General features: G+C 27.6%; 1 protein-coding gene across 5 annotated transcripts in view; it reads left to right on the top strand.

Moving 5' to 3' along the window:
• Positions 1-13,659, top strand: part of LOC107163278 (PFTAIRE-interacting factor 1A) — a 54,274-nt gene that overhangs the window by 12,285 nt on the left and 28,330 nt on the right. For 2 of the 5 annotated variants that reach the window (XM_089219060.1, XM_089219059.1), the window contains exon 1: positions 7,971-8,186. The exons of the other annotated variants lie outside the window; for them this stretch is intronic. In XM_089219060.1, the coding sequence (XP_089075186.1) occupies positions 8,142-8,186 (45 nt within the window). In that variant the 5' untranslated portion in view covers positions 7,971-8,141. Of the gene's footprint in view, positions 1-7,970; positions 8,187-13,659 lie in introns of those variants that run through there. 5 annotated transcript variants of the gene reach the window in all.

The following is a 13,659-nucleotide window of genomic DNA, read 5'->3' as shown; positions in this document are numbered from 1 at the left end:
GCTAATTAATAATACATTAATTTCATATAATAGACAATTAATAGGTATTTATCAGAATAAAAAAATAAAAATAATACATGGTTATTATATCGTAATTGAGAAAATCATAGGAATTTGAATACTAACAGTGCATTTTATTAGAATAAAATATTTTTAAGCTATTTTCTTTTCTTTTGAAAGAGTTCGACTACATAAATTTAAACAGCATAATGTTCGGTAAAAGAAAATTATGATACTATTATTACATAATATAGATTAGGTAGTTATATGTTTTTATATCATCTTTGTTTATATCTAGTAGAGTATTTAAGCCTATAGCATCTATTTGTGATTTGTAAAATTGAATTAATGATATTTTTAGCTTATGTTACGATATTTGATCATATTAATGAGCAAACAATTTCTCTCATAGTGTTGTATAATAACTAGGTTATACATATCTATAGCAATAATATTTGTAAGATGTTCAATTATTTTATAGTTTTATCATGATAGAATTGATAATAAAAATAATAATAGTATATTGATACTGAAAAACCACTTTCAGGCTCTAAATTGAAAAAAAAAGTGATAATTCGTAAGCATGTACCTATCAAATTCGAATAAGCTACGTTTCTGTTGATAAATGCATTTTCAAAGGTGCCTATACTATAATATTTTCTACTTCTATAATTTGAACTTCTATAGTTTCTCCATAAACATCGTTGAATCGGTTTTCTATACTCATATTTTCGTTCTAACAAAGATAATCGGGGGCATAATGATAATGCAGTATCAATTTTATTGGCATTAAAAATATTTTACAATATTTGATCACGAAAAACAAGAGGCGCACTGGCGGCCATCGACCGGTTGTAACACAGTGACCGGTTCTATCTGGTTTTAATGGTACATACACATACAGATCCAAGACAAGATACGTCATACATAATATATATGTATACGCATATATGAGCTTATTCGTGTTATTCCATTTACTTCCGGTTCCAATTCCCATTTCGTTAGTAAAAGACAAAAAGCAAAATACAAGATTCTGAATTCTAAGCAGATACCCACAGAATACATTACAGATTAATATTACGATTTATTCTACATTTAAAACCTATATATTCATTTAAAATACGATAACCACATTGTCAGAATTATTAAAAATTAATAATTTAGACATCATACATGTAATACGCGACCAATGCATCATCGTTATTGTGATCATTATTGTTCATAAAATACATATTAGGTACATTATATTATACTAAATCTCGACTACGCTGTAATAAATCAATTGTTTTTTTTTTATTTATTAAAATTGTGGTGAAGTATCAAACTATTTTAATTACTGGTACATACGCGATATAGTGAATATATAATTATGTCAGTCGTACACAATATACCATAGACTGTAGATAATAACTTTATAAATCATATTAAACATTCTTTTACCTATAAGATTAGAGTGGTATACAAAAGTATAATATAGAATATAAATAGAGCACACGGTAAAGACAGTAATGTACGTAATACGATTGGTTTAGTTAGTTTAATTGATTAATTTCCAAATTTGATTTTTAGAATTAAAACATAGTAGGTAGATATTTTAGGATTGACTTCCAAATATTTTGTTTGAAACTTTTATTGAGAAATTAATACTCCGAGTTACCTACTTTTATTATTACTGTGTATCAAATCACATTATATCAATATACAATATATATAAAAGAGTTACTGAAGAGTATATATGCTCTTGGTTAATTTATGTAACACTAAATAGTACCCACGTCTTATTTTATGTACATAGAATATTATCTTGATGTACCCATATAGTTTGAGGTATTAATAGATATATGTAGACATGTTATAGTGGTGAATAATCAGTAAATTAATTATATTATCATTAAGTTTATATGATACGATCTGTTGATTGATTTTATCACGAATATATTATTATTATATTATGTATTATGTAAGGAATTAGAATACATTTTTTAAGCAAATTTGTGAACGAATTTCTTTTGTTTTATAAAAAACCTCTTTTAAGCAATGTAGGTGTAGTCCCTGAATTTATAGTAACAGGTTTTGACGGCTGACGAAAGTAATAGCAGATATTTTAATAACTATCACCAAACAGACCTCCCCTGGGGATCAATAATCTTCGACTGTTTATTTATTTGTCTGTGCCGAATCTTCTGAAAAAACGGTGCCCTCACTGTGTATATAATATGTAAATACTATCAAGACGTCAGTAATTTACTTTCATACCGTGTGAACCAAGTGTGGGCTGTCGTCAATCAGTCCGTACAAGTGCGGTTTAGGGGTATTATACCGACGTGTATTGGTTTATTCCACAAGAGTTTCGAGAACCGGTATTTGCTCTGTTTCTAAAAGCAATTGAACAATAATCACCTATCTTTTTTTTATACATTTTATGATATGCAAATTTTGATAGGTATCGATTATTTGTTACGGTATTCAACGAGCACGAAGAAAACAATAATGCTAACAACATAAGTTAAGACTCGATTTTAACGGAATAATAATAATGTTTGAATTGGACGTGATATTGTATGTAACTGGTTTTTGAATTAGAATTCGTATTAAGTCATCAATAATAGACGTGTTTTTTTTATCAAATGTTTGAGATACAGTTGTATATATTTTTTCTTGTATAAAATTTAGTTTTGGATACAGAGTGGAGTGATGGATGTATTGATTACTCACAATATATGATGGGGTTTTTTATAAATAAATACAATTGTGTCTGTTATTGCCTTTACGAGCAGTAAAATGGATCAATCATCAAATTTCATGGTGATTTTAGATATAAAATTATATTTAATTGATGCTAAATACATTCATTGGAGGGACAAAATTAAAAAAAAATTAAATTAAATTACCAGTAACTTTTCAAATCAATCGGAACAAATAAACAATGCGCCCAAGGTATATTTTTCAGGCGTAGCAAGAAACAATTTGACCCACCTACTCACCCATCACAAATTCAAAATTATTTAAATTTATATATTTTATCATATTTTAATTGATAATATTGGTAAATAGATACCAACCGGCAACCTATATGATAATAATTAACAATGAACATATTTAAAGTTAATTATTTTATGTTATTGTACCCACCCACCCCTTATTTTCAAGGTGTAGCGATCGCTACACCCAGTAATAAGGTTGGGTGCCACTGATGAAACAAAAAACAAATTAGGAAAAAACGGGAATCATTAAATTTCAAGGAAAGTCCTACCTATGTAAATACGAGTATATATAAATTGGTCTTGTACGTTACACTCTTGCAGCATTTTAATAACATCGATGATTTATCATTGAATTCAAATTCAACACAAATATTGCAGTGATGACCTACTCAATGACGAGGCACACTCGTACGCAACTATACAGCAGAACCACTTCTCAGGTTTTTAACTAAATTAGTCGATGCATTTTACGTTGCCTGCCTATATATTTTAATTTTATACATTCATAGGGAAATCTGTATGTGTGGGTGGTAGTTATACTTATATTAACATAGTTGTATAATATCACGTATTCTACACGTTGTTGGATTCAAGTCACATCCAATTTATATATTAAAAAAAAAAATGAATATTCATAAAGCCAAAAAGTTACTGGAACAACGTTATGAACTATGGTCGTTTTGTTTGTTAGGATAAGTACCTCTAACCTGGCTATCCAGTGAGTTAACCACTACAAACGTAATTAATAAACGGAGCATGCTAAAACAACGGTATCTTACGAACACACTTGAAATTTGTTAAGCTACCGGCACATGGTTTCGGTCATGACACTTGCTCAAAATTACATACCGTTAAACGCGCACATACAATGTTACTGCTATTATTATTTTAATTCATAATTAATTTTGTGTCTGATATTTAAATAAACAACGTCCATAGAATTTCAATGGCGATTTTATATGCATATAAGGATAACGGCGCCCTGTATAAATTGTGTATTATTGTGTTCAATCGTGTTCAATTGTTAAATACGTTTGGTATGTGATAACAGGTACAATAGGTACATGCTAGGTGGTATACCTCAATGGTATTACTAGAACCTTGATTTTCATGGGAAACAAACATAGTTGGTATATTTTCTTCTGGCTCATAAATCCGATATGTTACAGTAACATATTGAAAATAATGGAATCCACGGGCTAGTATAACTAATTTTAAGACGAATGGTTACGTTGGTGGTCCACGCTAGACATTATAATAATATGTAGGCCTGTTCTGATTATAGCCCACGGGATGAAACAATATAATAATCAACCATTGATACAGACTTTTTTAATCTGCTCGCTATTCACAATTACTATTTACAATATTGTTTTTCTTTTCAAAGAAATTATTGTAATTTTCTATACACCTACATCTGCAGCCGTGGGGTACTTTAATGTATAATAATCATTAATTTTTTTACTGTCCAATTCAATTTTGTTTTAGTTTAATTATTTATAAGCAATGTTAGACGTCGCTAAGATATTAACTTATTTTAATTTAATATTACAAGAACAAAATTTAAATATTATTAATTATTAGACTACAGACATTAATGCAGTTTTTTAGTTTTCATGCTATAACTATTTGCTGAATATTAAATAAAATGTTTTAAAAACACATTTTTACATTAATTTATGAAGATATTTTAAGTGTTAGCTAAGAATTAAAGTAATACATTCTTATAAAATAATGTAGGTACAACATATATTTATCAAATTAAAGTTCTACTATACATCGCATGTTACTATGAAATTTTTTTAGGTTTTAGTTGTATATTTAGAAGCCATTCTTATTAAATATTTAACTGTTAACTTCTACTATGTGATTGATGAAACTATATTTTAGATAATATTTACATAATAACTGTTTTGGACTATTTTTAAGATATTTATCGTTGAATAAACGTATTGTTTAATATATTAATCGTTAAAAAAAAAGAAAAGTGATTCCTTAAATTACGAAACTAATCATAATATTAGGTACAATATTTATTTGATAATAGGTGTTTAAATAATTAAAAACTATATCACCAACCATACAATAAAACGTTACCAACTTTATAATACGATTTATAATTCTGAGGAATTAGGAAGATAATTCGTATTATAATAGATACCTAATTATTATTTACATTTTATAATTAATTTAATACAAATTTAAATTTACGAATTCCAGACTAACTTTAAATTTACAGATTAAGTTTAGAATAGTATAGATAGATTACTAACTAACAACATATTGTTCATTATTTCAAACAAAAAAATACACGATTATCATAATTATTTTCGCATCACTAAATCATCACAACAGCGTTTTCGTTTGACTTAAAATCTATAACTCAAATAAATAAATAGTAGAGACAATATGAATAGTGCGCTGGACGAGAGAAAAATAGATTTAGCTGATTGTTTATCGTATTTTTCTCATTATTTTATTCTCTCATCTGCAGAACCCTGAGGAAATAGGAAACGTTAACATGCATATAAGCATATAATATGTGAAAACGGCCAACTCACGAACAATACTCTGCATGTAAACGAGTGATGTATATCTCGTGTATGTATCTTGTTTAACAGTAACTCAGCCGTTATAAGTATAAAACATTAGCTCAGCGGGCCATAATATTGGAAATTAAATACCTTGTTGAATTTTTTTATTAGGTACATAATTGTGTACGAAATAAATTTTACCAGATATATGGTATTTAAAACATGAAATGAGTTACTGAAGAAATTCAAAAATTATAGTACCTACCTAGATAATAATACTGTAAGTAACTTGCTTCTGAGCAAATTAAAAAAAAAAAATTATATGCTACATAATTTTTATTTCAAAATATAATAAAATATAGTCAAATGCTGTATAATTGTATACTATGTTTAAATGACATTTTCATTCTTAAGTAGGTACATTGACCCTTTATTTTTAATTATAACTATTTATTTAAAAAAGAAAATTAAATAACGAGAACAGAAAACACCATACAATATTATTATACTTAAAGTACTCTAATTTGTAATCTTTAATGTAAAATCCAATTAAGTTGTTTACACGTGTATTGCCGTTATCACACAAAATTTATGTTTACAATATAATTAACGAGGTTCACTCATCAAATGGACTATATTATAATATATTTATTTAAAGTTTGACAACAAATGCGTGTGTTATAAGTATACTTGTATTATGCAGTTTGTTAAATGGTGCTACACCAATTACAACATAAGAATTATTAAATTGTTTTGCTTCTATTGTATGATTAATGTCATCTATTTAACAAAATATATTTTAGGTAGCCAGTTAGATACTCGTATATATTCTTCATACCTATTGTGTGTGTGTGAATACATCATTTTTCTTTCATAATAATAATTATTTATATGTATATTATTATCTATAGATATCGCAACACTCGTTAATATTTGTTATTTTTAATTATTAAATAACTATATGTATACTAATAAGTAATATTCTGAAGTTCTGAATATAATAAAGTTAAGTAATTTAAAATAAATATATGTTTCTTATAGGTAAAACATTTTATTTTAAATATTAAAGACTTGGAATATGGATCAAAAATTACAATTAACTGTATACTTCATCACTGCTGTCAATTATTTATAATATCTACATTATTATATTTATTGGTATGCATTTAAATACGATAAAGAACATTCACCATACTAAAATTACTAATTAAGTTTACGATTTATTTTTCATTCATTAAATAAACTGTGAACGACATACATTTCACTATCCTGTTATCGTTTTTCTAACATTATATTTTATTTAAATACTTACTTAGTAATTTTTTTATTCTAAATTTTCATGAATAATTTGCATATTATTTTAAGTACGGCAGCTGTGTGAAAGTTTGAATTGTTAAGAATAGAGAGTTTAACGTAAAACAATCCTTTGACATCGTTATATAATTATGCAATGAAGATGTATAATATTAGCCATTAGGTGTAGGATGATATCATAATATGATTAGGCTAATGACCTGACTGTTGAAGCCTTATTCTCAATAAAAAAATAAAAATATATAATATGATTCATTTGTTGAGTTGCCTGACAGCAAAGCAGATACCTGTTCTGTTATTAAAATAATATTTACTGTACGAATATGAAATACAATTTATCGGCTGGTTTAATGTCAATGGCTAACACAGTAACACCAATAATAAAGTTATATTAGACAAATTTGTAAAATTACTTGTTAAGAATAAGTAAGAACCTCTTTCAATACAGTTTTTGATAATATAAATAGCATTTTTTTTAAACTTTTAAATCAATCACGCAATACAATATCACAGTTTATTTTTATTATTACTCGCAATTTATAATGATTGAAAACATTGTCAAAATCCGACAGGTGCATGAAACAAGATGGAGAAACTGAGTATTTTCGACTCATCAGTTTATAGAAGACTGAGTCTCTAGAGGATCCGATGATGCCATATATACATCAAACATAACATATCAAACAACTTTTAGAAATAAGAAAGTGATAAAATACATGACTAAACATCCCAAAAAATAAAACGTTATTGTAAAAACAATGGCTTAATCGCTGCGAGTTTAATAGGTACATGCATACCTATATGTAGTAAGGAGTCATAGTCATTTCGCTTATGATGTTTAATGCGATTCACGTTTTCCACGTATAACGTAACATATTTTGTCGATTCCAAAAAATAAAAAAAAGGTACCCAACGAAACCACAAATTTATGTCGTTGAACTACGATGCACACACGCCATAATAATAATGGTCTGTATACCTAAATGGAAGAGTCTGAATGTGTTCGGTGTACAGAGCTCATGTCAATTTCCTTTCTTTTCGCCGCCGCCATCATAATATGTATCCAATGTGTATGTAGACGTCTGCACTGGGGTTATGATGGAGAACGATAGTCGGAGCAACAGGTGCTTTGCCAGTGCACTCAGTTCGGTCTCACGTTCCAACGGTGAAACGTGTTTTGATTGTTGTGTCTTGTGCGCGTGTTCGGGAATAATGCCGGTGCCGTCGTTATCGGCCGAGTGTCGTCCGCAAGGCTTGTTAAATATTTATCGTTTTTAATTTCTTATCGATACACCACCCACACCTCCTGATGGATCTTATAAATGCACCACTTCACCTTGACGCCACCATGCAGGTAAACTGATTTTTTGGAATTTTCCCTCGGCACGCTTTTCACAATAGACTTGAACGATCGTTGTGATGCCGAGACAACTGAAACTAATTGCATGTTTATTCAACATTGAGCACAGACTTTAAACTTTGTTTTAAGACCATTTTTCCATACTTGTATAAATTATTATTAAGTTAAATGTCCTTATTAAAAACTCTACCCAAATATCAATAATTAACTTCGATTACATTATACAATTCCGACTAGGTATACTTAATAAATTAACAACTGTTTTTTGTTAAATTCATTAATAATACTTAATACAAAAAAAAAAAAAACAAACGTTTGATACCTGACATTTAATTACCTATACATTTTAGTGATATAATTAATTCAATTATTGTTAACCTTTAAAATTAACTTTATTTGGTTGATGTATTTAAAATTTTTACTTATTTTTTAGAATTATAATGATATTATATATAATAATATACTGTATTTACATTCATAACTTGCACGGTTTACACATTTCTCATGTTAAATATAAGGTCTAACCCACAAAGAATTAGTTTTATACGATAGTTAATGTTTTAATATTTAATTATTTTATAGGTACATACTTTAAAATTTATTTAAAATGCTAAACAACTACTGGTGTTTTATAAAAAGTTACAAAAATTATTATCTAAAAGATAATGACGAATTTAAGTAGTCACGAAGTGACCTATAACAGTTAGTTATTTATGCATACACATCATAAATAATTTTTATAGAGTAGTTAAATAAAAATAAACACCTGTGTAGACTATAGAGTACTTTTATTTTTTAGTTCTTACACTTTTAGGATCGTAAAGTTCAATGATTCAAAATAATGAATTAATAAATATTCGTTTTTTTTTTTTTTTAATACAGCATTATTTTATTATACATCATGCTATTTTTATATTTAAAAATATTTCTAGAAATTATGTACCTAAGAACAATAAATAGTGTTTTAATGCGATTTATACATTAAAATTATGCGTATCTGCATGAGTACTAAAATGTGTTTATACTTTTGTAAATTAAATCTTATACTATAATATAATAGGTAGATAGGTAATTAGTAAAATGAAATTATATATTTAAACGTTATTTCTCATTATACGAGGGGATCGTGTTATTTTTTTTTTATCAAATAACCATAATGATGGCTTAGCGAGTATATGTACTATTCGAATTTTACAAGCCTACTGCCAGATCTCTCACGACTTTAATTAATTGGACATTGTAACAAATAAAAATATATATCTACGAGTAAATGTAACTTATTATACTCTTCACTTATTACTTGTTGCCTTATTACCATAGTAGTTTATGAGGTGTGTTACTTATTTAAATGAAAATACAATTTGATAGTAAATATTTTTATTTAAATTGTAATTGGAATCTATGATTTTATCTTCAATAAAAACCAAACTTACACTTAATTAAATTAAATAATTTAAACAAACGTTAAACAAAATACCTACCTAAATCAAATAAACGACAAAATTAAAATGAAGATTTAGAAACTTAATTAAACAATAATTTATTTTATTTTTAGTAATTTCAAACACTTGATCGTACCAGTAATATATTTTTTTAATAAACTACATAGTTTTTTGCTATTTATTTATCAGTAAGCATAGATTTTGAATTATTGCTAAATCACCATGATTTATAGTCTTTCTGAAAACATAACTTTACCATGACTGAATTTTTTTTAAATGAACGATTTGTTTTATAAAATATTTAATCGAGTAGATATAACACTGGCATCTCTTAGAATGCGTTATTGATAAGTTAGAGTAAAAAAAAACTTATCGGCCTCGACCTATAGTGTCGTATAAATCGGCCTAAGCCGTAGTCTCATATTATAATGCCCCCGGGAATCATTGCGATTGACCACAAATCGATATTGGCCTTAACCTCCTGGACATTCACCTCTGATCTAACCAATTGTGATTTTTGGTCACGAATTTAATTTAATTTGTTCCTTTTAAATCGTTTATTACGACGATGGAAAACGATTTCAAGTTAAACCTCGCGAATAATAATTTAAAATTGTATGGCTTTCTAGACAATGGTTTTCCAAATAGGGTTCGCCGGGGAAACTCTAATTCATTAATGTGCATACACTTATCTAGAACTTGAGAGATACTTTTTGAAACAATCCATGTGTGCAATTCAATTTTAAGGTCAGATAGAAAATCTCTAATAGCACGTATATTTTTACAGGGTAAGAACTACCTAATAATAGAGAACGATTTTTGTAATATTAAACTTTGTGTTTGTGTTTATTATTTATTGATTTATTTTTATCATCCACCACTTAAAATGTATAATCTTTGTGAATTATATTAATTTATGAAACACTTTTCTAACAAATTTAAAAATGATCCGTTACCTATTAATTAACATTTTAGACCATAACAATATTATAAAAATTATTGATATAACAGCGCTATTCTTTGCTATTATTTTTTTTTTGAAAAAAATTTACCCTCGGCGACATGGGCCATTGGGAGACAAGGATTATTGTTTACATAGATTACTTATTTATAAATGTATTAAGACTATGGATTAGTGTACAATTGTACATATTTATATTTTGTTTTGGAGTTCTGCCTTTATAATGAAAGTGTTATATTATAGTGATTCATATAATTAGTAATTTATATATATATATATATATATATATATATATTAAATTAATGACAAACAATAACTTTACTATATTAACTAATAGTATATAACTATTACATTATACTATATTATGTATACATAATGAACTGTTATCTTTCAATAAAGTGTTAATTATTATTATTTATCATCAACTCAATTGTAAGTAGGTATAGGTACATAATATCAATTTTGCTATTTAATGATAATTGAATATCTAATTAATAGTTCATAGAATACTAAGAAATAATAAACTGCTCAAAATATGTAATAATAAAAAAAAAAAATTAATTTAATGATCCAGGTACCAATAGGCACTAACATAAAAATAATAATGATAATAATAACTAATAAGGTTATACAACCTTCCTGTATATTAATTTTTCAGTTTAGTCTATTTGTACTCCTATTAAAAAGTTTTAATTATATTTTACATATTTTGTAATCTATTATTATCGAAATCATTTATTTATAGTTAATATTAACTTTTATGTTTGATTTATCAAACCTAACCAACCAAAACATAATTTTTAAAAACCGCATTTGTTAACGTCAAGCTGTAGACACCAAACTATAAAACATAATATACGTTGGAAACTCGGAACACAATATAAATTATTATAATTATTAGCTAGGGTTATCGGAAGATTTTTAAATCAGATTAAACTTCCATTTATGCACCAAGTCATTTGCCGTCTTACTTAATGTTTTACCGTGAGAACTGTGAAGTTATGTGTGTTTTTATTCTTCATAAATTGTAATCTAAATTTTTAAATAAGCCTAACTGAAATGAAACTTAAAGTTATTATTATGATAATAGGCATTCTCGTATTCAATCAAAATAACATATTTTGTTTTACTCAAACATGCATTCTAAAACATCATATTGCTTACATTAAACAATGTAACTTCTGACCGACTAATTTGCTAATGTCAGTTGAATTATCTATACGTATAATAATACTATGTTAAATTAAATTATAATTACTAATTATTTATTAGGTATATTTCCCTTGTTTAAAAAATACATTTCCCGTTGGCTTTGATATGAATATGATGCAACTAAAATTAAAAATATAAACCTTGTTTAAATACAAGAATGGCCGAATAATAATTATTTTAAAGGATTTTTGTATCGCTTTGTTGATTCTTATGTTTTGAAATTTGAATTATTTATTATTAAGCGTATACTTATTATAATTCTCTAAACCGCTACCCTCCTCAGGAGTTTCTGTCAACGAGTCACAGTTGTGATCTTTTTTTTCATCAAATTAAATAAAAATACATTGTGTTTATGTGTTTTTGTTTTCCGGAAATGGCGATTTATCGTTGTCGTAATAACCACTGCGCAATGCATAAAACTGCAGTGATTTCATTCACTAAATAATCGAGGGAAGATGTCGGTCATTTAATTATTATTCGGTGTTCCAAACGAACGGACTGGGAACTTGTTTTTTTTTTTTACTAACTTCCTTTCCTATATGTTCCACATAATAAATTATTTACCTATCGTTCGAAATTTCATCAGCCGGTTTGAGATATTCTCTCGACAAGCAGCAGCGGTGGTGGCGGCATAACGTCTAGGAGGGAGGGGTGGAATGAGTAACCAGTCTTCCGATTTAGTCAATTGTTCTTTGACATTTAAGAACAATCTGGGACATCGGGTGCCCTTATAAGGTAAATGGGTCAATTGCAGTCCGGTGGAAATTTGGGGCGCTCTTCCTGTACCTATATACTTACCTACTTATATATATATATATATATATATATAAATAATAAATATCTGACGGTCGATCGCTGGTAGAGACCATCGTCGTCGGTGGCTATGAGATACGTATCCATACGTCATGTATATATTTAATATAATTATTTATTATACAGAGCGCTGCGTATTATACATTATATGCCTATTATTATTAAATCGACCGCCGTTACGTAAACGATTTGAATAATAAGTAAGTTGCTCTGGTCGTCGTCAGTGTGGGGTGGATCCAGGGAAAAGAAAGGAAAAATTATTGACAACCCGGTAACGGGAGATTCAGGTAACACAGGTGGGTCAGTGGACCAAGCGGCTGGTTATAATAACTTGGGGGCCCCGTGCGGCGTACAAGAGTAATGTGATAAGTGGCACATCCTCGTCGTGTGAAACGCCGTTTGGCTATCGCGGGAACGTGACCCCGGCATTTACGATTTTTCGTATGTTATAATATATCCGTATTGGCATTGTTTTCTCACCGCAAGTGCAAATTTATTTTAAATCTCGTGTTTGAACGTTGCACGCTTATTGAGTTCCGAATTATTTTTAAAACTTTAATTCTATATTATACTATGCCCGACAAGTGGGCTGGAGAAACGTTAATTAAATTCGATATTGTTACGATAATTGTTGTTATTTTTTTTCAACAAAATATTCTTATAATTAACTCCTGCCACCATCCATAATCGTAGATGTCTTTATGAAATAATATTTATTTTCGAAATACGCTATATAATGCTGTATACATTATTAAAATAAAATAGTATAATATAATGTGACATAATTATTTGAATAATTTATCGAGGATTATCCGCGATAGACAATAAAATGTAATAATATAATATTGCGTGTGTTTACGTTACATTCACGTCCATAAACGCAATAATACATTAGTACGTAACCTATATAAAAGTATAAACAACCGGATAAAAATGATTGTTTATTACGTTGGTTAACTACTTATAGTGTACATCTTATAGACTCATATATTTAGTGTTAACTAAAAACTACTCAAGCAAAATGTGTTAAAAACAATCT

This window comes from Diuraphis noxia, unplaced genomic scaffold (assembly GCF_037042655.1).
Source record: "Diuraphis noxia isolate RWA-SAM2 unplaced genomic scaffold, SU_Dnox_SAM2 contig0002, whole genome shotgun sequence".
Classification (NCBI taxonomy): domain Eukaryota; kingdom Metazoa; phylum Arthropoda; class Insecta; order Hemiptera; family Aphididae; genus Diuraphis; species Diuraphis noxia.
This window is presented reverse-complemented; position numbering and strand designations above follow the sequence as displayed.